Source organism: Centroberyx gerrardi, chromosome 20 (genome assembly GCF_048128805.1).
Source record: "Centroberyx gerrardi isolate f3 chromosome 20, fCenGer3.hap1.cur.20231027, whole genome shotgun sequence".
Lineage (NCBI taxonomy): Eukaryota > Metazoa > Chordata > Actinopteri > Beryciformes > Berycidae > Centroberyx > Centroberyx gerrardi.
The window spans coordinates 1,325,614-1,353,020 of NC_136016.1; the positions used below are offsets into that span (position 1 = coordinate 1,325,614).

The 27,407-nt window shown below is 41.5% G+C and overlaps 1 protein-coding gene across 1 annotated transcript in view; it reads right to left on the bottom strand.

Annotated features, from left to right (window-relative positions):
- Positions 1–6,895: 6,895 nt before the first annotated feature.
- Positions 6,896–27,407, bottom strand: part of ryr2a (ryanodine receptor 2a (cardiac)) — a 246,807-nt gene continuing 226,295 nt past the window's right edge. Inside the window, exons 114-119 of the mRNA XM_078290909.1 lie at positions 25,092–25,226; positions 13,416–13,572; positions 12,910–12,974; positions 8,205–8,305; positions 7,730–7,781; positions 6,896–6,991 (exon numbers count right to left, since the gene is read on the bottom strand). Coding sequence (XP_078147035.1) covers positions 6,896–6,991; positions 7,730–7,781; positions 8,205–8,305; positions 12,910–12,974; positions 13,416–13,572; positions 25,092–25,226 — 606 coding nt within the window. The remainder of the gene's footprint in view (positions 6,992–7,729; positions 7,782–8,204; positions 8,306–12,909; positions 12,975–13,415; positions 13,573–25,091; positions 25,227–27,407) is intronic.

The window sequence follows — 27,407 nt, forward strand, 5'->3', positions numbered from 1 at the left end:
AATGAAATTATCTTAATTTATAATAAATTATAATATATAATAATGATAACAATGTGTTATGTATAGATATATAATAATGTGTTTGACAGTGTAGCTGTACAAAAATGTATCTGAAATTTCTGTGTTATGTATAGGACAGATAATTATTTTACAGAGAGAAACCACGGCGCACATATTGCCAGGGCACTTGTCCAGCAGGTGAGGTGAAGTACTCTCTGCCGATGCCCTGTTTCCCCGCAGATTCCTGATGGGAGCTAGAATGCTCTCTCCACCGTCATCTTCACCTGGCTCCCCACCGTCTTGATGCTGATCCCCTTCTGCAGAGTGCAAGAAGTTGGAGAGTATGCAGATGGCCTTCACTACACTGTCAGCTACATCAGGGCAGACTTGCAGTCTTCTGTAGTAGACCCTCCAGCGTTGGGTGAGGATGCCAAAAGCATTTTCTACAATACGCCGGGGTCTGGAGAGGCGGTAATTGAACACCCGCATGTCCTCTGGAAGGCGACGTCCTGGATAGGGTCAAAGGAGGTATGGCTTCATTGGAAAGGCCTCGTCAGCCACAACCACATAAGGCACTGATCCCAACTCTGGTGCAGAAAGTAGGGGAGATGGTGGTGGGACATTCAGGTCAACTGCCTGGAGGGCTCTGCCAAAACGGGAGCTGGCAAAGATGCCTCCATCGCTGTTGCTGCCAAAACCTCCAACATCAACTGCCAGGAACCTGTAGTCTGCATCCACCAGGGCAAGTAAGACGATGGAGAAAGTGCCCTTGTAATTATAATATTGGGACCCCGAGTTGGGAGGTGCCTGCATGACGATGTGCTTTCCATCCAGTGCACCTATGCAGTGTGGAAAGTTACACCGCTCTTCAAACTTCCTGGCAGTGTTCCTCCACAGCTCCTCAGTTGGGTGTGGCATGTAGGTTTCCCTCATGTTCTCCCAGATTACATTGCAGGTTTCCTTTACTATTTGTGCAACAGTTAAGACACCAAGGCGAAAACTAGCTGCAATGGTTGTAAAGGAATCACCGGTGCTGAGAAATCTGTAAAGACATAATGAAAGAAATGTATTCAGCGCTCACCTGATGCTGCCAAAGTGCTCAGCACCAGCGCTTCAAGCACTCAAGAGGTCGCTTGGTGGACACGGCCTCTTAGTGATTCTGCCAGCTTCTCTCTCTTTTGCTGCAGTTCATGAACCCAAAGCCTTCGGCTATGTTGTTATTTACGTTGGACGGCAAGTATAATAAAAGCATGTCGGTAAAGTCATTACACTCCATATTTTCTCTAAATATTTAATGATATCGTTGTAGTATGAATGCTTGACCAACACGTTATAGTTGGAGTTATCTTTATAGTTGTTGCTCTAGGTGTGAATGGGCCTTAACAGTGCAAACAACGCAATATCACGTATGCCACCATGACTGTGTAGGTCTTGACGCCACTTCTCACACGACTTTCAACAATGGGTAGTCAGTCAGTCAGTTAGCTACTTTCACTCTTCTAGGCTGGTCCCAGGGGCCTGGCAAAAACATGTTAATCACAGAACTGTAAAGATGTCACAACACCACCCCCAAGCAAAAAACAAACTGAAGGTAGTGACAAACATTACGCCAATGCAGATATGGGTGACGTATGAACTGCATTAATTCACACAGAAAGAGGGGGGAAAAGCACTATTTCCACATTCAACTAGTGTGGCTGGGACAACTACAAATTGTGCCCCCTTGAAATGGGGGTGAAATTGAATCTGCAGGAGGAGAGGAATAAGCAAATGTATAGATATTAAGAAAGCTATTGTAATTATAAGTGTGGGGGCCTTTGTATATTCTTATCTTTTGTATCAAGAGCTCTATCAGTGAATTTAAGAATAAAATTACTTCAATCACAATACCACTGTTTGTGGATACCAATGACCCATTTTGGCCACCATAGTCTCAGGAGGTGTTTCTTGTACTGACGTGGACTCAAGGGGGCATTTCTTGTACTGATGTACCCTGTGGGAGCGTGTCTTTTAGGGAGTCTGCAGGCTGCAGATAGACCTACTTGGAAAATTCAGCTCCATGTCATGCACGCATGAGAATTTGAGTGCGTGCATGCAACGCCATCTTTGACACATGCACAAGCATTGTTCTAGGCTACATCAACCAGAAGTTACTATTCTGTGCCTACCTTAGTCTAGGCCTATATGCAATAGCAAATCTAGCTGTATAATCTACATCTTGCAGCACAGATATTGGCAGCAAGTTCAGTTCCACTGTTAAATACTACCTGAATACTACCAATTTTTCAATGTGTCAGTCGTTGAATTTTGAAACTCCCTTTGAAAACCCTTCCATTGGACACAATGCAATGCGAACGCAAAGCCAACACAACATAGCAGTGGATGAGCTTTTATTGATTTCAAAGGAAGCGTCCGTGGGTGATGGCTGCAGTAGAACTGGGGTGTAGGTGTCTGAGGGATCATCTGATGGTCTGTCTGAGGGTCTATGGCTCTATTAAGCACTTAGCAACTTGCATGTGAGACACTTTGAGTTCCACAGCCAGAGATGGGTACATACAGATTGTTAACCACTTCTACCATGAGTTTCCCCTTACATTTCCTCTTAAGTAGCTTCAAAGTTCTTCAAAGACATTTTTTTTTGTCCATACTGTACGACAATGTCACATACCTATTATCTGCTCTTTCCAATGCTTTATTGAAGCTACAGCACGCTTATATTGAGGGAAATATTTAAACCCAAGACACCATTTTTTTTATGGCTGCACCATTACATCAAATAGAAAAAATCTAGATGTTTGTGCACCACTTTATACACATTCCCTGTTATTCAGCATGACTTATTTGTTATCTTTGGAAACCTTGGGATCTTGACTAGAATTTCAAATAAAGTCCTGTGGGTTTGAACAAAGCTTGGCTGTGAAACGTGGTTGTAATGATGGTCCCGCATGAAGGACCGGCAGGGTTGAATCAGTAATGGTTAAGAGGGCAGAATGTTCAGTTTGAGATTAGGCCTTAGTTCTTTGATTTCTAGCGCTAGAACAGCTGTTCATGTTCACAACTTTTTGAAGCATTTATTAATTTTCTCTACCCACGTATTCCTTTTCAGGGTGGTAGGGGGTTGGAGCCTGTCCCAGCATGCATTGGGTGGAGGGCAGGGAGACACCTTGGACAAGTCTTCAGTACATCACAGGGCAAACACAGATAGACACTCATATTCATATCAATGGGCAATTTAGAGTCTCACGGGGAGAACATGCAAATTCCACACAGAAAAGGAATAAGGATCACAATCTTATGGCTATGAAGTGACAGTGCTAACCACTGAGCCACTATGACACCCCCACTGAGAATCAGCACATAGGAATCTTTAAATGTGGTATTCCACTTTCATTCATCTGCAAGAATATTCTCCTCTACACAAGTTAATAAATAATCTTTTTTATTTTCAAAATCATGCAAATCCATTAATTTCTTGGACTCAGTCCATCTTATACAATTATCTCTCTCTCACATACACACAGAAGTAGCAGTACTCAACAAGTCTACATGATGCACTACTGTGTTGCAAATTAATCCCCGTTCAGTAAATATGAACTTTGAAAAAACAAAACAAAATAGAAAAACAAAAAACAAAATTATTCTTGACATGAGCAAAATTCCACTTAGTTATTGAGTTATCCAGACTGATAAGTGTTATTGCAATAGTTTTATATTAGTCATTCAGTTCAAGAAAGAAAAAAACAAAGAAAAGAAAGAAAACGCTGGTACTGATGGCATGATATAATGAGCTCAATGGAATATAAATAACTTTCCAACATCCCACATGGTTTTGGCATAGTGCGGATTGTAACTTAAAAGCCATTGTGCTATCATACTTGTACGGTCACTACCTGGTAAATCTAGAGTGAACATGCTGCATCCTCACTCAACATTAAGATCAAGTGGTAAACTAACTTAACACAACAACCTCACCTTTTTTTTGTAACTTTATTTGCAAATAAATTGTCATCTTGATCTGAGAGACAAAATTAAGCAGGCCTTTGTTACATCGTCACTTTACACTGGTCAGTCATCTCCCATACGCTCCCTGAAGGGCTATTGCTTGAGCTTAAACCAACTTGAAACCTAAATAAATGAACCTTTTACTTAGTATATTAAAACACAGATGGTTAAATGAGAGAAAAGCATATAACCAGATTCTTTTTTTCATAGGGATGCATTCTTGGCCAATGACTTGAAGAGTTCTAAATTTACAATGAAGCCCACAACACTTGAATACAATATTAGATAAATCTTAAATAATCTTAAATAATCCTAGAAAAACAATTTTTGTGTGATATAGATCATCTTGCGTCTTTTATTTGTTAAACTTTTTCATTAAACTTGCATAATAAACATGCAATGAAATGTTTTTTTCTGAGATTGTTTTTTGGAGAATGTCTATATAAAGAGAGTAACTCTGTTTGCTGTATTGCATAAGAGCATCACCAAAATAAAAGTCAGTAAAAGACTTCAGATATGAACGATCCACATTTGAAAAGGTTTCTTGAACATACATGTTGCTTGAACATTTGCCCGCTTTGAACATTCATTCAAATCAATAAAAACACACACTTCCTATCAGAGCTGATGCCTGGAGGAGCAAATCAGTCCAAACAAAAAACCCAGCATATTGTATTAAGAAAGAAAGAAATACATTGAATGAGTTACAATGATGTTTTCACTCAGTGGGCTGCATTGTGTCCATCCTGAAGAAGGTCCCACAAGGTCCAAACATTGATGTAAGTCATGAAATGTATTCATTGGGAGCATTTTTAATACACTGTACTCGCTATTTTGTTCACCTTTGAACATTACCAACTTGAATTTTCTTGTCTTACAGTGCTAGAGATATAAACCAAGTGCAACTTAAGTTTGTCATATGCATGGAAATAATTTCAAATACTGATATTTTTATTCAGCTCTGCACCAAAAACAGCTTAAGAATCAATGAGAGGTGTCAGTCTTCTCCTAAACCCAACAACAAAGTCCTGAGGGACATATAGTTCTCTCTCATTCCTTCCATCTCTTTTTCTCTATTTCCAAAACCATCTCTCTATCATCCTTCACTTTTCTTTAGTGCTCACACTTATGCATATTCCTCTCTCTCATCCACATCTAGCCACCCTGTCCGAAGTATTGGCCCCAGTGTTCACTACTGATTGTATTTATGTGAAGCTCTCTGACATTCCTCTCTTCCTCCAGCTTGCATAGCTCATCCCTAGCTTAGTAAGGCACTGAATCCTCCTCTGTCCCCTCCCTCTCCTTCTTACCATCCCTCTATCCATCCATCATTCTATCTCTCTAGCTTGCGCTTACCGTGTATTCACACTGTCAGCAACATGGTCGATGGTTCACTCTATTCTGACCGATTGTGGGTGGTGCGAGAGGCTCCGATTGAAAGTGTAATTCAGAGCTTACCATCGGCACCAATCGTTTTTTGAGACGTTTATTCCTGTAGTCTTTCAAATACAACATGTAGAGAACTGGCAAGCTTTGAATGGCTGTAATTAACTTATTGTCCATTTTGCGCTTGCCAGCTATTGATGAGCTATTGTTCATGAAGCAAAATCACATTGGTAGGGAAACAAGGAAGTGTGGAAATCGGATTGGCTGTTGATCATGAAAAGTTCAGCTTGGCCAACTATTCATGCTTGTTGATCATGTTGTTAGCAGTGTGAATGCACACGTTAAGGAACCCCTCACACAGTATTGGCATGTTCCACCATGCGTCATGCAGTGTACGCATACAACTTACAACTTAGTTCAGACCCAAGACCCACGAAATTCATTATAACTCTCAAACATCATCATGAAAATTTAGTCGTCATCATCATCATTGTCGTTGTTGTCTTTTCTAACATTGTCCACTTGTTGAATATTAATCACTGTCCCGCAAGTCAGATTTTTTTCACATTTAAGTAAGTGGTGTTCTCTATTTCTCTTCTTCTTTTCCTTCCTTCCTTCCTCCGTTTCCCCTCTCCTCCTCTCTCCATCCTTGCATCCCCCCTTCATTCCTTCACTCCTTCCATCCTTTCTATTTTTTTGCTTGTCAGTGTGAATTTAAAGCAAATGTAGAATAAGGTGAAGCACAGAAGTCATTATCTGAGCCAACATCCCTTTTGTGCCTCCAATTACACATTATACAGCGTGTAATCATAGATTATTTTTATGTACAAAGTCTTAGAAGCATTCCAAACAAAGTGGGCTGGAAGTTGGGGGAATTGGGGCTGGAGTTGATGAGCTGGGGGGCGGCTGGGGGCTGATGTAGAGGAGCTGGGAGGAAGGCTTGGGGTCATAAATCTAGATCTGGAGCCAGGGGGATTGGACTAGGACTGGAATTGGAAGTTGGGGGTCAGATCAGGAATATGAGTTGGGGCCGGAGAGAAGACTGGGGGATGTGGTGCTGGAGCTGTGTTTTCTGCTGGGGATTGACTGAGACTAGGGAAAGGAGCTGTTGGTAGCTGAACTGGTCGTTTGGTAGAACTGGGACTTGTAAGAAAGCAGTGAGTAGGTTTAAGGGGTGAGCATGAGCGGTAGACTTGTGGTTGAGGCTGGCAGGGACGTAGACGAAGGCTGAAGCTATGGCTTGAAATGGCGGGCAAATATTGAGGTTAGAATTGAAATTGGGGAAGTTCCTGTGTGACTGGCAGGTGATGAGCTTAGGGTCTTGGGCTTTGGACCCGAGCTTGGGCCAAGTCTAAAGCTCGGCCTGAGTCTAAAGCTTGGGCTGGGGTTTGTAGCTGGAGCTGGGCTTGTGTGGAATGGGGGAGGATGGCTGTGGAGGGCCTGGTCGTATGGAGTGGAAGGTAGATTACAGTATGAAAGAGAAAGAGTCTGTTGCTCCATGAATGGATCAGTTGAGCTGATCCTCGTACTGTTTCCGGAAACAGTCACCGGCAGGGAAAAACTCCCAGCAACGCTCCTGGTACATCTTCCATACATACGACTCCTGAGAGACAGACATATTGAGAGAGGCGAGAAGTGAGTGTTTACATTCATATTTTATATTTTAGGCATTTAGATGACTCTCATCCACAGCAACCTCCATTGAGGTCAACAGTAGAATGGGCTTCAATTCCTGGACCACCAACATTACATGCAACCAATAGTAAGTAGGTAAAGGCTCAGAGGGCACAGCACCAATGACTCTCAACCTCGGACCCCCATTTGATGAGATTTTGTCTCTCGGACCCAAATCAGAGAATATTTTTGTTGTTAGATATGATTTTGTCCAGAATTCCATGACTATCTGTATTGTAGGTAGAGAGATAACAGAGAAACTATGATCAAAATAGTCATTCTCCTACATTCTCTAATTGTGTTAACTTCTTGTAAATGAATAATGGTGAGGTTGAACAATTCATCAATTTGCTGGGGACCCCCTGGAACCCCCTCAAGGACCCCTGGTGGTCCCCGGACCCCACGCTGAGAACCACTGACCTAGACAATAGATAGGAACAAATATACATGTGACCCTAGAATGATCATGGATAGAGAGGTGCTAGGTTGAGAAGGGGGGGTAGGGGCTGCAGCAGAAATGGAGATGAAAGTAGTAACAAACATACCACAGTACCATAGTAGTGTGTATTTGCTTTCAATTTTGTCACTTCATGACCTGAATTATCACCAAGTGAGATGTTGAAATACAGAAATGAGAGCATAAGGAATTTAAAGAAAACTGATTTACCTGGCCTGTGTGCTCTGTTTCGTCTTTGTTGATGAGATACATCACAAAGAATCTAAAACACACAGATGTATTAGACAAACACACATTCACAAAAATGCACACACACACACACACACACACACACACACACAAAACATATATGTCTGCATGCATAAACAAATTCCCAATCCTAAACTAATCTTAACCCCAACCCTACCCTAAAACTAACCCTAATTCTAGTTTTAACCCTAAACCCAAGTCCTAACCTAACCTAACCTAAACTAACCTTAAATCTAACTGTCACCTAATCTAAACCTATTCCTAATTCTAATCTTAATTCTAAACCCAAGTCCTAATCCTAAAATCGTCCCATGTAGAAATAAGGACCGGCCAAAATCACTCTGCAGGTCTAAAATTCAAACTGGTTCTTGCATAGCACAAATAGAAGTATAGGAACACACACATGCACACACACACAAACCCCAGCTGTACTCACAGATAGTTGGCTAGGTTGTGCTCCTGTAGTGTGTGTGTTTCAAAGCCGTGTGGCACTGTATCAAAGTAGTCGTTGCCTATTCCACAGATGAAGCATTTGGTCTGCAAGAGAAACATGGAGAGTATATTAGATTATTGACTGTTAGACAAATCTGTGTGTGAGTCTGTATCTGTGACCCCATTTCCACCTGGTGGATATCTTCTGGATGAGTAAAAATGCATGTTTATGCGATGGGATCTGTGAAGATACATCATCACCGCAGGTAGAAATGTCATTGCTGTTGTAGGAAACATCATTGCCTATGTAAAAATGTCATCGCCATGAGTAGCAAAGTCATTGCCTTGGGTAAAATGACAACACTGTGGGTAGAAACGTCATTGCTGCAGGTAGACACGTCATCGCTGGGGGTAGAATCGTTGTCACCGTGGGTGGAAACTTCATTCCTGCGGGTTGAAATGTTTGTCATCCCAACAGGTAGAAACATCATGGCCATGGGTAGAAACATCTAGCCTAACCTGTTCCTAGGAAGCGCTTGTGTTTACATTTATTTTTCCTCGGAATTGTTGTTTATGTCCGCATGTTAGCCATGCCTACTTTGCTTCCGACGTCTGGTCACCTCCAGGTCGAAGGGGACTGATCACTGGGATGTTCTGGCATTTTGATTAGATTATTCAATTTGTGGGCAGGGTCTTGGATGATGGTGTAATCAGCACAAAGTCTGAAGTCCAGAGGAAGCAATGGTGGATGAAATGTAAAAAAATTGATCATGTAATTGAAGCAGGGACGGACTGGGACAAGAAAATGGCCCTGGACTTTTTGACCCAGACCGGCCCACATCCAGACTGAAATCAGTCAGGTATTGCCATTGCCATTTTTATCACTTTAATTTGGTAACTTTAAACAATAAATATTTAAATTAACCAACACCAGGTAACAATAAATTATAATAAATTATAATGTTGTCTTATAATAAATAATAATTGTATTATTATTAATAATAATAATATTAAATGATATTAAATGAAATAATAATAATGATAAACTATAAGAAATTAAAAGGTGGGGTAAAGGGGTGGGCATGTAGAGAGAGGCACTGAGGCCAGTGTCCTTTACCTCCCTTCAGGACGGGGGGAAGGTGTAGAGAGAGGCACTGAGGCCAGTGTCCTTTACCTCCATTCAGGACGGGGGAAGGTGTAGAGAGGCACTGAGGCCAGAGTCCTTTACCTCCCTTCAGGACGGGGGAAGGTGTAGAGAGGCACTGTGGCCAGAGTCCTTTACCTCCCTTAAGGACGGGGGAAGGTGTAGAGAGGCACTGAGGCCAGTGTCCTTTACCTCCATTCAGGACGAGGGGAAGGTGTAGAGAGAGGCACTGAGGCCAGTGTCCTTTACCTCCATTCAGGACGGGGGAAGGTGTAGAGAGGCACTGAGCATCTTGATGCTGTTCATCACTGGCAATGGAAATGCTGCTGGTGCTTGCACTACTGAAAAGGTCAGTCATTTTTGCGCATTTTGATGCCTCAGCTTCACGGGCCTTTATTTTTTTATCCCTCAATTTCTCCTTCCATTCCTTTCCATTTTGTTACATTTTTCTCAAAAAATACTGCTGTCTGATCGCGCTGATCGGCTCATCTGACGCTCCGTTTGCGAGGGGTGGGGGCATCACCGCTCTCTCTCTCTCTCTCTCTCGCTCACGCACCTCTCTCTATCTCTCTCTCTCTCACACCGCTCTCTCTCTCTCTCTCTCTCTCACTCTCGTTTATGAAATAGACGGCTCAAAGCTTTGTGGCTGTGGCCACCGGCCCATAAAGCGAGTGGCCCACCGGGAATTGTCCCGGTCCTCCCGATGAACAGTCCACTACTGGATTGAAGCAGTTATTAAGAAACTGAATACAGCTATACCTGCACTAAAACCTGAGCAATCTATGCTTTTAAAAGCATTTGTTCAGGGACAAAAGGCATTTGGTGTCTACAGTAACTTTGGTAAAAGCCTAATTTATCAGTTAGCTCCTTTAGTACATTGAGTTGGGTAGCAATAGGCCTATGGTTATGGTAGTTTCTCCCCTCGTAGTGCTTATGGAGGACCAATTAAAGGTAGGGGGGCAGTATTAGACAGAAATTATCCTTTTGATTTGTGGTAACCATCATGTTTTGAAATATGAGGCAAGCAGCGCTTTGCAATAACGTCATCACCTTCTTTGCTTTGATTGGTCAGGAATTATATCAGGGCAATCCAATCACCGCTCATGCACCCGCTTCTGTATTGATGTGAGAGAAAACCCCGACTCCGGGCCGGATCCGGACCCAGTGACAGTTCTGTGCGGACCGCGACCAATTTCTGATCAATTCATGAGAATGAATAAGATTGACGGAGCGTTTTTTTCCACAGGCGCAGCTATAGACCTTAGGCGCAGCTATTTCAGCTCATACGGTAATGGCTCAGTGGAGCTAGGAGGTCACAGACCAATCACATGCGTCTACTTCACTGAGCTCAGCCAATCAAAGCGATTGTTTACGGTGCATGGAGAGATCGCTAGGGAAACACAGAGAGCGAGAGAGACGAAAGCTATACAGAGAGAGATGACAGCATGTCTTGCTCCAAAATAAGCGCGTGTTCAATTCTATGCACTGAAGCACTGCGACACGGTTAAATGACCTAATTCCACTAACGTTACTTAAATACCACAAGTTAACGTTAAATGCACCTACCGTTAAAGTTTGTAGGGCAGCGAAGACGAGTTACTGTCTGCAAATCCCCATTACTGACTGTGGAATGTTAAGTTTCACTTTTGTTTTCACACCGGGAGACTCTGGATTGAGTTACATGCTGCTGGTCTGCTGTCTGTACATCTCCAAATTACAGACGTGATGCGCATATCAGGCGCATTAGAGATCGATTTAGAGCCATTTCTACATTGACCAACTTTTGATTTTGTGTCTCTGTATGGGAAACACTGCATCTCACAGTCAAAAACGCCCTCTAGAGGCCCTCTGACGAAGCACATCATCTCACTAAGCGTTACCTGACTGACTGACTGCCTGACCTGAATTTGCCTCGTGATGCCCTCGGCTGCGCCGTGGGAAAAAGTCACCACTATGAAACAAAATGTACATTGTTTATTTTATTTGATAGAAAGTCTTACAACAACTGCATAATAGGCCTCTGAATCATAGCACAAGTGAGACATTATGATACTTTGGACTTTTGATGGGAAGAAATTTTAGTGACTGGACCTCCTTGAATTTTAGTTGAATACCCCTGCCCTAGATGGACGATTCCACCAGACCTATGGAGCGCCAAAAAATTAAAACAAAGGAAAACAAACGAGCAAAATGGAGAAATTACGAATTTAAACACAGGCACTCCAGAGAGCTGGGGCCAGGCTAAGAAACATCATCACTGGTTGGTACGTCATCAAAGTGGCTAGAAACATCATCACCGTGGGTAGAAACGTCATCACTGCAGGCAGAAATGTTGTCGCTGTAGGGAGAAACAACATCGCCGCAGATGGAAATGGCATCACTACGGACAGAAATGTCACCACCGTGGCCTCTAGTCTCTACCAGCCCACCAGGATAACGTTCCAAAAACTGAATATTCTCGTCTCTGGAGCCAACAAGAACGATGGCAGAGCAAAAAAAAAAGGATGTTCAGGCTGTACAATAACAGCTACCATGTTTTTGTTGCCGCCTCGCCACCTACTGGCCTGCTTTGCATAGTGCTTTGCCATAAATGAGATCTGATCATAATGCAGACAGAATGCAGACAACCAGAACACATACAAACACCAGATGTAAATGTAAGGGTGTGATCAGATTCATTATAGAAGAGAGGAAGAGATCACATTAGTTCAGTTTTAGCCACCTTACACAGGCTTCCGGGTAATTTTAGGATTGACTTTAAGATTTTATCTGTTACTTTCAATGCTAATGTGCAGAAGTGTAGTCATAGATTGGCAGACAAAAGGACAGATTGAAGCCTAAAGGTGATTGAGACTGTTGAGTCAGGGCGTCTAAACTTTGGAACAATTTGTCTGAAGTTCCACTAAGTTCCACTGGAATTTCAATAATATCTTGTTTTATTTTATGACCATTTTGTTGTTTTGTTTTCCATTCAAATTAGCCAGAGGTCATTTTTCCATGTTTGCTTTCCTGCTCCTTGTAACTTTCCCAGTGTATGCCTTATATGTGTATATATGCATCTTTGTTTTTATTCTTTTAATTGTGAAGCACATTGCACCTGTGTAAAGAATGCTATAGAAACACATAACAGGTGGAATTGAGGTCTGTGTGCAAGTGGATCATCACTGTTCAAACTTTTTCTCATGGCACCTTCATATCCAAATAATTTCTCATCTGATGACGCAGGTTATTGTGTAGGATAACTACACAATACTGCACCCAGATTTTCCGGCCACTAACCAAATATACCATGATGTTTAGGCTGCTAATCGACAGGCAGTAGTAGTTTCATACAAAACTAAAACAACCTAGTCATACACCTTCTAATGCTGATGCTGCCAAACTGTCTAGAATGATGTGGAGACTCATTTTGTATTTCCCTGCAAAATTGGCCTGGAAAAACTATGACAAGGGATATCTGAGACTCTTAGATAAGGTATTCATGTTTGTGTGTGTGTGTGTGTGTGTGTGTGTGTGTGTGTGTGTGTGTGTGTGTGTGTGTGTGTGTGTGTGTGTGTGTCTTCACCTCCATGTCTTCTTTCACCTGCTCCTGCTGGTCTCTCAGCTCTCCAAAAGCATCAATGATCAAACCTGGAAAACCAAGACCAGAGATTGTGTACTGGTTAAAGATGGGGCAGAGACTGTCCTGTAACCGGAACATCAAATGTTCACTCCCCCGACAGCATGAATTCACGAGTGTCCTGGGTGTCCAATATTGGATTGGGCAGGTCCAATCCAAAAATATTGGTGTCTAAAATGAGACAGGGGGTACAAATTTTTCATTCATAAAATCTTGCTCTGTGCTTTTGCCAATCTAGCTTGAAGGAGTAGTGGTTCTAAATTTGGTATAATTGCACCATAACTGGCCTCAAAATACTTTGCTCTGCATAAAACCTTTTCATTATAGGGCAAGTTATTTATAGCTTAATATTAACTAATTCTCTAAAGTTGGAAGACAACAAACCTGGAAAAGACACAAAAAAAAACCAATATGGTGTGTGTATTTGTGCCTTTCTGTCTTCGATCTCTCACCCTGGATGATGGCCAGGAGGATGACGATGACGAAGAAGAAGAAGGTAATGTCAAAGATGATGCGGTAGATCTCGTACTCGTCGCCTGCTGGGTCCTCGATCTGGTCACCAATCCCCCCACCTGCTCGCACGCCTACATACATATGAAACATATAGCACTGGGAGAGAGGGCGAGAGACAGATAGGAAGAGGGGGAGTGAGAAAGAGAGAGCGAAACTCAGGGAGACTGAATTCAACATTAGAGTGTTTTTTTTTTTATTTTACCAAGTAACAATCATCACTTGGTGACCCCACAAACTTCAGATTTTTTCCCAAAGCCCAAATGTGACTGCTGGATTTAAACATGAGCACCAAAGCAGAATATTCCCGCTTTCTTTAACTCCAACCCTACATTCAGACAGGAAGTGAAATGAAATTTCTCCTCTCTTTTCTCATAAGTTTGATAGCTTGACTTGAAAAATCAGAAAACATGCTAACAGCCATTATGATAAATGTTTTGGTTGACATCTTTCTATAGTCCCATTATGATTAGTGCTTTTAGTTGACATCTTTCCTGATGAGACAGTATAGATTAGTTGAAACTCTGCTTCAGCATTATATTTCTTTATCCTATGGTGCTGCATTTTAATCTGTGCTCATTTTAATCCTTTAGCACCAGGCTTGGCAGCAGCATCACTGTGTCTCTGGGGAATATAGCTCTTATAAACTTTTTGGTTAGATGTAATTGGTCAGTCTTATTGGTCACAAATACCCAATGGACATTTTTCCTGTTGCAACTACTACGTGGATGGAGAAATTTACAGGCACCTGGATAGAGTCCTGCTTGGAGCTGATTGGCTTTTCGCTTTACTGCATCAGGACAAGCTACAACTCCCGAAACCATATTTTGTCGGGGATTCAATAACTAAAGATCCTCTCCAGCCGGCGTAACGTAAAGAAGACTGTTGTTCTCTCCCTAAGAAGTCATATGGGTCTGAACTACTGAAAGAGGACTTCACCCACTAGGCAAGCTTCCTGTCCAAGCATTTATCTCAGGCCCCATCCCAACATTTAACAGGACAGCTGGAACTTTCAGCAGGCTCCTCAGCCTTAACACATGCTAGTGTTGCTCACAGGGTGAACTTTATTGACAATTTTAACATTTTCTCAGAGCGCAAAAACAATTTTAAACTAGATGGTGTCCATCCTAATTGGATTGAGACTTGTGTGCTTAGGATCAACATGGACTTCAAAATCCCTCCTTTGGATTGCTGGAACATTGATAAGGAGCGTGCATTCTCTCCCTTCATCTCCCCTGTGATCCCACAGTGCTAAACCGTACATTACAGAAAACAAACATGATTTTTTAAATCATTATACATTAATTAGTAAACAGCCCAAAAATGTTTGGGATATCTTGAAAACTGAGCGTATGGTAGATTGAAATATGCAGCTACAAATAGTTTGATAAATTGACAATGTGACATGTTCAAGACAGTTTGATCAATCTTTATCAAGTACTCTCAAGATGATGTCTGTAAAGCCATGTTTAAATTCATTAATGGAGGGCACTAATACAGTTCTAATATTTTTTCTGAGGCATTCAACATGGGTGGGACTATCACCTATGACCTATTACTTTGTTTTATTTTCCCACTCTGGCATACCAAAGTAGCCAAAGTCCCTGATGTGATCATTTTGAAGTCTCATGAAAAGTAAATGAACACTGAATCACACTGCGCAGAATAAACTCTACACTCAAAGCAGGTGTTTGACATCATCTGTCAATGGCAAATACCTGATTACCTTCCTTAGAGAGTAGTGCAGCAGCACTTTTCTGTCTATGATTTAGTATCAATTAATAACGAATTCATAATTATTATTTGTTCGTGGCGAATACTATAAAGTTGTATGTGGTTAAGTGGTTAGCACCGTCAATCATGGGCTGCAGTATCACAATACTTCTCCCTTTAGTTATTTTCTCCTCAACAAAACCATAATAGGAGTTTGGCTCAGTAGGTAAACTGTCTGCCTCTTATGTGGAAGATTGTGGGTTCAAACTCAGGCTTGTTTTTTTCCAAAGTCATAAAATGTCAAAGTCAAGAACAAAGGTCATATTTTCCAAAAGAAAGTTTGGCCATTGTGAATAACCTGAACAATGTCCGATGAACCAAATATCGAATATTGTCCCCTTCTAGAGTTTTTTTAGGGCTCGCCTTTTGTGTGTTTACATGGCACTTAAGCCCAGTGGTTTAGCCGTGTGGGGTTGTTCGTTTTGTTCGGTTCTTTGTCTGCTTTGTTTTTTGTTTTGTTTTAATGTCTATTCGCTGCCCTTGCTTTTTATTTCTGTTTGGTGTTTGCGGTTTGTTGTATGTTTTTCGCTGGTGTGTGTGTGTGTGTGTGTGTGTGTGGGGGGGGGGGGGGAACAGGACTTCGCCAACCAGTATACGTTTCCTCTCCATGGTTCAGTTCATCTCCTACTCGTGCTTTATACCACATGTTGAATGACTAGTCTGACATTGTTTTCTTTTAACGCTCGTGGCCTTAATCTACCATATAAACGTACTAGCTTTTTAGATGTTCTTAGAAAGGAGAAGGTGGACGTAGCCATGGTCAGCGAATCTCATCTTGTACAGAAGGATGTGCATAGATTGCAGAATAAACATTACCATGTGTTGGCTTACTCATCCTCTTCTAATAAAACTAAAGGAGTGCTTATTGTAGCTCGTCGAAACCTCCAATTCACCAATTTAGGTACAGGGGGAGACTCAGAGGGTAGAATAACTTTTATCAAAACCATCATAGCCAATAAAAAAATTGCTTTTGTATCCATATACGCTCCTAATACATTTGACGTAAATTTTTATGCACAGTTAACTCAGCTGATGCTTGATCTCTGGGAATTCCGATTAATTATTGGTGCTGATTTTAACGCTGTATGGGATCATTCAGTAGATAGGACTGCCACAGCAGAGGGGAGAGACCAGAGTCTAGCATCCACAGCTTTAAGGAAATGGGCTGAGGATGTTGCAGTGGTCGATCTATGGCGGGTTATTAATCCGTCAGTTAAGGATTTTTCTTTTTTCTCAGCAAGACATCTCTCCTTTTCTAGAATCGACTTTATTTTCGTCTCCAAAGACCTTTTTGAAAATGTCCGTATTGACATGATTCCTCTCGCTCTCTCGGACCATAAGGCTGTAATCTGTAGGGCTAACCTGACGGCACAAAGAAACCGTGCACCCCGCTGGCGCTTCAACACTTCCTTATTACAAAACGACAATTTCATAAACCAATTCCAATCCACTCTAGCTGAATTTATTACATTTAACGAACATTCTGTGGATGATCCTCGTGTATTATGGGATGCGGTGAAAGGTTTTATTAGGAGTAATTGTACAGCATTTGCGTCGAATTTACATAAAACTCGCCATCGCAGAATTCATGAATTAGAACAAAATCTTTTGCAACTTGAGCAAGTCATGCACTCTAATGTGACTCCAGATTTGATGTTCCAACGGAACACAATCAGAAATGAGTTGAATTCTTTGCTCAGGCAGCGTGCAGAGTTTCTTATACATCGTACACGTCAGAAGCATTACTTCGAAGGTGCACGCCCAAGCCGATCACTAGCTTTGAGTCTCCGGGCCAGCGAGAATTTTGCAAATATTTCATCCATTAAAACACCACAAGGAGAATTAGTAGCAGATCCTGTGCAAATTAAATCCACTTTTCGCACTTTTTATTCAAATTTATATTGTTCTGAAGTTGCACATGATCCTACCAAATCTGATTTATTTTTTAATAATCTTCGTCTACCTAAATTATTGTCCAATGATGTCTTGTCCCTGGAGAAACCTTTAACGTTAAGTGAATTGGAAGCAGCATTGCGGAGCATGAACAAAGGTAAATCACCAGGTTTTGACGGGATTCCCCCAGAATTCTTATTAACATTCTGGCCTCAACTTGGCCATCTGATTTTGAATATGATCAAACATGCTATAAATACTGGCTCTTTTTCAAGGGATGTTAATACAGCTACAATCACATTACTTCTTAAAAAGGGCAAAGACCCAAGTGAGTGCGCAAATTACCGTCCTCTTTCTCTCCTGAACGCGGATGTGAAATTATACGCAAAAGTGCTGGCCCTTCGATTGGAGCCCTTTATGAATCAGCTTATACACCCTGATCAAACTGGTTTTATAAAATCCCGCCTATCATCAGATAATATTCGCAGACTCTTACATATTATTGATGCATCCTCTGTTAGCCAAACCCCATGTGCCGTACTCTCCCTAGATGCGGAGAAAGCCTTTGATCGCCTGGAATGGCATTACCTATGGACAGTCTTGCGACACATGGGGTTTGGAGATCATTTTATGAGTATGATTCAAACTCTATACTCCTCCCCTACTGCAATGGTGATGACTGGTAATCTATGTTCCTCTCAATTTCCAGTTTCTAGAAGCTCCAGACAAGGCTGTGTTCTTTCTCCTTTGTTATTTGCACTATCCTTAGAACCCCTGGCCCAGGCAGTGCGTCAATCATCTCATACTCCAATTACAGTGTGTAACACTGACCACTACATCTCCCTTTATGCAGATGATATTTTACTTTTTCTAGGAGACGCGGTACAATCAACTTCACACCTCTTGTCTATTTTTGATAATTTTAGCAATATATCTGGATACAAAATTAATTGGGCTAAATCTGCCTTGCTTCCCTTTAACAATGCTATGAGAAAGGCTACACCACCTACAAATATTCCGGTGGTCCATAAATTCAAATACCTGGGTTTATACATTTTCCCTTCTTTACAAGCCACTGTTACAAACAATTTTCATTCAATTTCTAAGCAGGTGGAGTCAGATCTGGAGCGTTGGTCACCCATTTCGAATTCTTTCCAAGCTCGGGTTTCCATTATCAAGATGAATATATTGCCATGCATTCATTTTTATAGTTCTATGCTCCCCATATCATCCCTGCTTGTCATTGGGATAAATTACATAAATCAATCACAAAATTTGTCTGGAAAGGGAAACGTCCACGAATAAAAATGTCTACTTTACAGAGACAAAAAAGCTCTGGCGGCCTAGGTATTCCAAATTTAAAATTTTATTTTTGGTCCTTTACATTACGAGCCCTTCATACTTGGCTCAACCCAGATGCCCAGGTGGCCTGGCGTTCAATGGAAGAGGAGTTGGTAAGCCCTTACAGGCTCCAAGACATAATTTATTCCAACATTCCTCTTAAAACCTGCAGATCTAGATTTGGCCCTATAATTTCTCATCTCATTGCTACATGGAGAACTGTAGAATCACATGCCAATATACACCTGAAATTTCATTCTTATTTACCGTTATTTAATAACTTTGCACTTCTTTTGGGTGGGCACCCGATTTCCTTTCCTCAATGGAGGGATAAAGGGATTAATACCCTCTCCGATATCTCTGTAGATAATAGGCTTCGGGCGACCTTCAGTCTCATTATAACCTACCTGGCACTTCGTAGTGCTTTACGAGCGTACGGGGTCCCCTGGGGAGAAGATTTAAAGACCCATCCCATCCACAAATTTTGCACATTCAAGACCACAAAGGGCTTGGTTTCTAGTCTTTATACGTTCATTACCAATGCTGCAGAAAAACCATTGCAAGTTAATATACGTTGGAGTCAAGATCTTTCCATTTCATCTAGTGTAATCAATTGGAATATGGTGTGGGTGAATATTTTTCTGTCATCTAGAAATCCAAATCACCAAATGATTCATTACAACTATGCACATAGGCTATACTGTACTCCCCGTAAATTATTTCAGATGAAATTATCTCAAAACCCCAATTGTGAATTATGCCCCCTTGGAACCCCTGGTACCTTTATTCATATGGTCTGGGAATGCTCGGCCGTTTCTTTATTTTGGAGAATAGTTGCTAGGAGGATGTCTGTAGTGTTGGGGGTTGCTGTTCCTTGTTCCCCTGTAATTTTGTTATTAAATGATTTCACTGGGTTGAACCTGTCCATGAGGCAGCGGCGTTGGTTTTTGGTCGGCCTTACAGCAGCAAAAAAAATGATAGCCCAGAGATGGAAGGCCCCACACACCTTGCCATATCAGCAATGGGTGTCCACAGTAGTGGACTTGGCCAACATGGAGATGTCAGTGGCCCGTATGCATGGCGCTAACGTGGAAAACATTAGGTTATGGTCTTCATTTATTGAAGCCATACATACGGGCGCTGAACCACCAGGAGAGTGATGAATTATTCCAATGAGTTAGGTAATATTGTGTAATTTTATTTATAACGGTGGTATTTTGAGTCCCATGACAGTTGATTTGATGTACGTTCATTTGGTAGATTGTATGGGTCATGGTATGACCTATGGTTTGTTAATCTTTGAATTTGATTGGGCTGACTTTGTTGTGATTTTGGAGGGTTGGGTTGATGGGTCCTGTGGGGAGGGGGGAGGGGGGACTTGAGTGTATGCTTATGAGTATGTAGGTGTATGAAGTTTTTGTGTTTTTGTTTTCTTGTGTTTGTGTATAAAAAAAGCATATGGCCAATAAAAATTTGATCACAAAAAAAAACAATGTCCGATGAACGATATGGTTGCAATTAAATGACGAACTTGACAGAAGTCACAGGCTAACACAATTAGCCATAACTGATCGACTGCATGTCCAATTTTCACAAAACTTGTCTGTGTGTCTGTCTACCTTCCGTAATGTTTTGTCTGTCTGTCTTTTCATATTGTGCTTGGACCCCACAATCACCGCTTGCGGCTATATTACTTTATATGGTTTCTTTAAGCCCAGTTTGATGGGTGGATCCTACCACAAAGGACAACACAATGTCCAAGAAAACTTTGGACAATAATAGGAAAGTATTCGAAAGTTAGTCTTGTGTACTTTACTATGACTGATAACTTACTTAACACAATCATATGAATTAACCTGATACGATAAACTCCGCCCATCTGGCAGTCCAAGGTTAATACAAACACTAACAATTAGAACTCTATTTAAGCCTGGTCCCCTAATGTTATCAGACATTTACGGATGAAGAACTTCCCTCGAAACTCTTCTAGAAAACCCTCTTTATGTTTCTGTGTGTGTGTGTGTGTGTGTGTGTAGAACATTTAATCGATGCTACACACCCATGTGACCGACACAAGACAACCAGAGAAGAAAAACATTCCGGCCAAGAAAAGGAAAAAGAGCACAAGACCGAGATGGAAAAAGAGTAAAACAGACAGAGAATTAGACAGAGATATATATAGAGAGGGAGGATGATGCAGAGAGAGAGAGAAACAGAGCAAAAAAAAAGAGAAAATGAAAAAGAGGAAAGGAAGGAGAAATTCCCAACAGAGTGAGGGAGAGAAAGAGAGAACTCTCAAGGGAAAGCTAAGAGAGGAACAAGTGAAGAGAAAAAGAAAGAGATCAGCTCATCCTCATCCTTCTGTGGGTGTTATTGTAAGGGATTTATCCACATAAAGGGAGGTAAGGGAAGGCCAAAACCTCCCTGGGGCAGTGGCCCTTCATCCCTCCAACTCTATCTCTCCATCTGTCCATCCCTCAATCCCACTAAGCTCCTGTCACCTTCTCCTGTAGAAAAAGAAGGACTGGTTGGTGTCTTTGCCACCCCAATGCTCCTTAATAGGAAACAGTAGAGCTCTATGGAATGCTTCGGGTGGCTGGCTATAGGGGATTAGTGTGTTGTGTGTGTGTGTGTGTGTGTGTGTGTGTGTGTGTGTGTGTGTGGTTGTGTGTGCATGTGTGTGCATGTAGCCTGAAATTTCAGGGTGACAGAGGGACCCCCTCCCCCTTAAAACAGACACACACACACACACACACACACACAGACCATAGAGCCCTTATATAGTGTTCCTTTCACTTGGCTTGGCAGCATGAAACAGCCTCGTCACCCCCGCTAGTGATGCTTCACCCTTTTTTTTTTATCTCTCTTTCTCTCTCCTTCATTTTACTTTGTTTCCTCCCTCCATCTCTTTCTCCTTTTGTTGGTCTCTACACTCGAAACGTATCAATTTTGTAAGGTTTATTCACTCAAATAGAACTAAAGTATGTTGAATGAATTAAAGTAAATGTATACAATTTGTAATGCTAATGCATCCCATAATATCCATGCATTTCAAATGTGTGAGTATATGTGTGAGTTTTATTAGCTTCTAAATTACACATAATTACACTCTACCTTAAAGCCCCTACGTGTAGAATTTGTATCTGATTATATCATCCTCTAATTAATTTTGATAGCATAAAAGTTTGTCAGTAGAATAAATGAAACCATCAAGGAGAAAACTGGTTTAGTCTATGTGTTGCTTTCAGTCTGTTCATTCTCTGTATCCCCGGGTACGATTAGGCGCAAAAAGTGTAGTACTGACTTACGACAGAAAGGAGAAGCTAATCAATATGGCAGATGGTGGTAACATGGAAGACAGGACTCTAACTGCTGGAACCTCTGCAACAAGGAAGTAGCCTTTAACAGAAGAGGCTAAAAGAGCTAAGAAGGAGAGGAAGGGGAGCACGGGACCTGGAGCTCCTGGTAGCCCCACGGACAATTGGTTTGAAGTACCCGTTTCCCGTTGTCAGTTTGGTGAAGGGAAAAAAAACCTTCCAGTTCTCCAGAGCCCTTGATTATTATTTGTATTATTGTTACTGCTGCTACAACCATCTTATTGTTATCATTAATCATTATTTTTATTCATATTTTATTGCTCTTATTGCTGTATTGTTTTATTGTTTTACTTTTCTTTTTACTTTCACAAGATGAATATCTTGAGTTGTGTGTTTTTATTTCTTCTAATGCTATTTTATTACTTTCTCTTATTAGTTTTAAGTACTTTTCTCTGAAGCACATTGAGCTGCTTGTGCATGAAATGTGCTATATAAATAAAGTTTGACATTCTCATCATGGAGGAGAAGCTGATAATCAGCAAACACAGCGGTATCTCCATAGATAAACAGCTGCAGCAACAACGATTTTCCTCCATTGATGCATAGCAGAGAATTTTTAAAAAAGTACTCATACCTTTGTTTGGTACTTAGTGTGATCCTATCAAAAAAGAAGCGGAAATGCATGTGACACGCCCACAAGTGGACAATTCTAGGAGGCGGCGGCGGTGTCTGGCTCAACGGGATTCAGGTGTGTGGCCTTGGGCTAAGGCTGCCTACAGTGCTGTCCTGGACGCAGCCAACAAATAGGAACATAGCAGCCTTCTATCACAATGACCCTCTGTCCCTTACAACAAATGAATGCTTTATCTTTCCAAAGGGTTCCATTTAAGCCCGTTGTTCCCGCCACAGTGAAAGGCAGATTATTCAATGCAACCTGACAGTAGACACATATTAGCGAGTGGCCAATTCACATGCTGCTATAATCATTTTACTGGGCCTACTTATCTCTCCTGATGCCAGCAATAAGGAAAATGGAGTTAATTGGGGCATGCTCTCGGTTGGCCATTAAATAGAGACTCTCATTTGATCTCAATTAACACCCCAGTAATAACACTGCTTGAGCCAATCATGGGGGGGCGACTATTCACTGTCATGGTATCCCGGGTAATTAGACATCAGAGCGATGGTGATAAATTAGGATGGTGCTTTAACAAGTTCATCAATGCAGTGACCTTTGTTAGCCAACGCAATCCCAACGAAAGAGAGAGTAGGCTCTTAAAACACTGATGACAATGGATGTTACATCCTGAATATGATTATGTGAAAGGGTGCTGTCAATCATCTGTCATACACTTAAAGGGGAATATCTACACAAAAACAAAATTTACACATGCTGTTTCTATAATCTTGAGCAGTTCAATGAATATCGGAACATTAACAGCTCTCCTAGGGTGCGTGCCAAGCATTTTTAGGGCACTTTATTCAAGAGCACTTTATTCAAACTCTGAAATGTCTACTCCTCTGGTTTGTTTGGGCAGGTGAATAATAATCCATAATTCAAACCAACTAGCGGAAACTACCCCCAAATGGAGGGTTTTATGGGTAGAAGGAGGCGGATGTTGACATCTGATGGAAAGCCTGGCAAACCACAGTCTGGCTAATATTCAGCTATTTCAACAAAGCAAACATTTCCACTTTGGTTTGGACCAAAGAAAATTAACTGTGTGATCTCACTCTTACAAATGAAAAATTAAACCTCATGCGTCATGGACAGAGCCCAGGGAGAATCTATGGGAATATGGACACATGTTTTGATGCAGAACTGCAACACTGCAATGCCTGGCATTAAACTATTCTACTTTGAGAGTGATTATGTAATTGGGAACTGTCAATCATCTGTTAAATGTCTTTGTTATCTGCTGCTGTGGTGCTAAATCAATTTTTGTGCAGGTGTCAAAAGGTAAACAAAAAATGTAATGAAAATTCAGATAGCACAACATCATGTTGTGACAGAAAAGGAAACACGTGTCACATTCAGCAAGTCAGAATATATACCCAAAGCCACTCTGCTGAATGTATTTCAAGGTCTTTCTTGAATAAGTCCAAGACAATACATATAACAGAATCATCTTTCCTTCACAACATTGTGGAAGTTCCACAGCTGTAGGAACAGCGCTGCTATCAGCGAAACTGCTTGATTCAAACATCAAAGAAATAGTGCAAAAAGAAAGCAAGTAAATTAATCTTGGGCCCAGCCCAATGAATTGATAAACTGACTGAACTTGTTTTAGTCAATCTCAGTTTGACTAGGAGTGTACAAACAAATTCTAACAGAGTTTGCAATAGATGTGAGATGAGGAAGGGGACTTTGAAATTTTTTCTAATATTGAGTAAGGGATAGGCCTAAGCATAAGTACAGAGTAGTGTAGGTGACTTTAGCTGTATTTGGTGTTGAAAGCGGATGTCAAGGGGGATGGTTCTGGGAAGCCAGAAATCACTGTTCTCACTGCCAAAAAAAGCTTATCTCAAGAGGAAACGGATATCCTTGTCCAGGAGGTGCAGGGTCACAAGGCGTTAATATATGTCACCCCAAATATGCACATGCTGTCCCAGCGCAGCAGCAGTTGCCATGTTGCTCAGTTAATGCTGCTGCTCACCATGCAATGTTTCATCATCTTGTTAAGTTTTGTTCTGTTCATCTATGTTTTATTAGCTCATGTGTTTTTTGCCTTGCCTGAGGCTGCCACCTCAGTCAAAAGCATGCCTATGGGCTAGGCGCATTAAGTGACGTAAAATATTTCCCTTTATTCAAGATACTGCAGGCGCATATCTTGGCATATGTTCATCAGAGAGCGCTCTGCAGCTGCTGAACTTGCACGTGAGAAACACAGCGTAGCATAAGGGGTAGGCTCACATAGGTAGGCCACTAGGTAGGTAAGCCATTGGCCAAGCTGGCCCAGGGACACATTTAGAGCTTGACCACTAGATGAATAAGCCATTTGGCCAAGCTCCGCCAAAACGTATTGCATGTCATAACCATTTACAAATATTATTAATATCAATATGTGAGTCGTCCTGACTGAAATGGGCTGTTGGTCTTCTGTCGTCTTCCCTATCATCACTCCATGCTCTCATTTGGCTAGCTAGGTTTATGCTCGCAGGGAATGACAAGATCAGAGCCTAGACACCATATTAAACTCTGTATCTATATTTGCATTTACTCTCAGTTATCTGTTTATGTGAGTTGGCTGACTGAAATGAAACTACTGGCTAATACACTTCTTGTCTACTCACTGTCAACATGTCGTCACACTTCATGTCCGGCGATTCCCCGTCTTCACTCTTGTTGTAGAACTTCCTGAAGAAGTTAAAGGCCACTACTGTGTAGAGGTACACCACCACTGCTAGCAGGCCTACTGTTAACACCAACTGAATGAGGAGAGAAGAGAGGGAGGAAAAAGTTACCCTTAACCTTATTATTACTCTTTGCTTGTAATGTTGATCTAGGAATTGAAGTGGTCTGTGCAGGGTGGGCAGGCCCATGGGTCCCACAAGTCCTACAACAGATCTTGGCAGCACAGGTTTTTTTTTCCAAGCTGCGGGCGGGCACCTTTTCACAACAAAATTTGGCAGGTCCGTGGCTCAGATTAAAATGTCTGTAACTGTCATTTTATTATGCATTTCTTTAACGTGACCCGGTTTCCAGGCTGGGTGGAGTTCCTTGTTTTTAAGGATTGTGACTGGCCTGGGTTGGTGTCCAAACACCACCCAGCCGGCAAACTCCGGTGTATGAAACGAATCAAACCAGTAGTGTAAAAGTATTGGTGAGGGCCTACATGCGGTCTGACGGGCAGGCATGGTACAAAGACTTGCAGGTGTGGGCAGGAGCGGTTTTGAAAAAATATGACCTCACTGGAAGTTAAATATCAGATAAATGCCTAAAATGTAAATGAATGAATTTGGAATCCACAGTGCACAGAGAGACCATCACCACTTGTATGTCCACTATTGAAACCAACAGAAAGAGAAGAGATGGAAAGAAAATAATTAATTGAATTACCACAGTGTACATACATTCAGAGGTGAAGTCACAAAAGGACTGCAACACTTTTGTGACCGTTAAACCATTGCAAAAACACCTGCAGTGGGTGGAAAGTGGACTTAAAAGTCACACTGAAATGAAAAATGGCCTTTTCGCCTGACCAAAACCTTATTTTATTGCATTTTTATGGGGAACAGAAAATCTTTAGTGGTGACTGTTTCTCTCCCGAACTGATATCTCAGTGGTTTACACTTTTGAATGATCCCTACCCGAGTTATATCATGCCCCAATATCCTGTTTCAACAGGAAATACATCACATTAAGGAAGCAAGATGCTCTCAAAATGTGGTTTCATTGCACTGCCAAGGAAATAGTGACCGTCACTGTTCAATCATATGTAAATTAAGTTATCCCTATGCATTTCAGTGCAAAAACAACCCCTTTCTATGCATATGAGACTCATTTCAGGGTGTGTCCAGTGATCAGAGAACAGAGATCATCGCTAATTGCCACTTGCAATTAAGGTGAAATGGTTGAGATCTTCTGAAGGCTGGTGGTAATGGAAGTTTAAAAGGGATGTGGAGTGCACAAGTTGCGCTTTTGACCTAATAAAAGTATTTTTAGGCGTGCCAGCTGTAGAAACTGGAGGAGATTATTCAAATTATTATGACTCCTGATGCCCTGTTCATATGGAGGGATATAACAGAGAGAGAATGTTTCACCCACGCATTACTCACTATTTGGGATGTCAGAGCATGAGATGAAAAGGTTGCAAAGTCATGCAACTCTTTCTCTCCTGGAAAAAATAAGACCCCTCTTGGATTCATGGTCCAAGAGGAGTCATGCCATCCCCGTGTTGCCCAAACTTTTCATCTCTTGGCTTCGGGGTCTTTTCAGTGGATGGTGGCATGTACAGCAGTCACAATCACTTTGTCTCGGGTGCTAATGACAATGCTACGGCAGTGTTGGGGGTAACGCGTTACAAAGTAATGCGTTACAGTAACACTGGCTGGCGGTGCGGTGGAGGCTTGTAGGTCATGACTCGCTTTCAGACCGGATCAGTTCAGGCTCCGTTGATCACCAGGGTGAAGTTAGGTTGAAGTTTGATATTCACCGATTGCGTTTGCCTTTTAACGTCAATAGCTCCGTGTCGATAGCATATTTTTTCTCAGATTAGGCTTTTTTATAGAGAGGAACATGGAGCCAATGTTTCACAGTGTTGATAAAGTCAAAATCACCTACGGTTGTGATGCAGTGACGGCAGAAAGGCATCCAGTCGGCCCAAGCCTCCACTGAGTATTTACTGTGGAACCAGGTAACTGAAAGCACCTTGATGTTTTCTTTAGACAACAGTAGATGTTACTTAAGGCTGTGTCCCAGACGTGAGGATTAGTGACGATTTCTGTACATTACGAGTGATGACATCTGCAGAAGACGTATTTTAAAGGCATGATTTTAAGTGGGTAATGTGAAAGTACACTAACAAGTTACTTTTAATAAAGACTAACTTAGTAACGTAACTAGTTGCTATTTCGGGCAAGTAATGAAGTAAAGTAACTAGTTAGTTT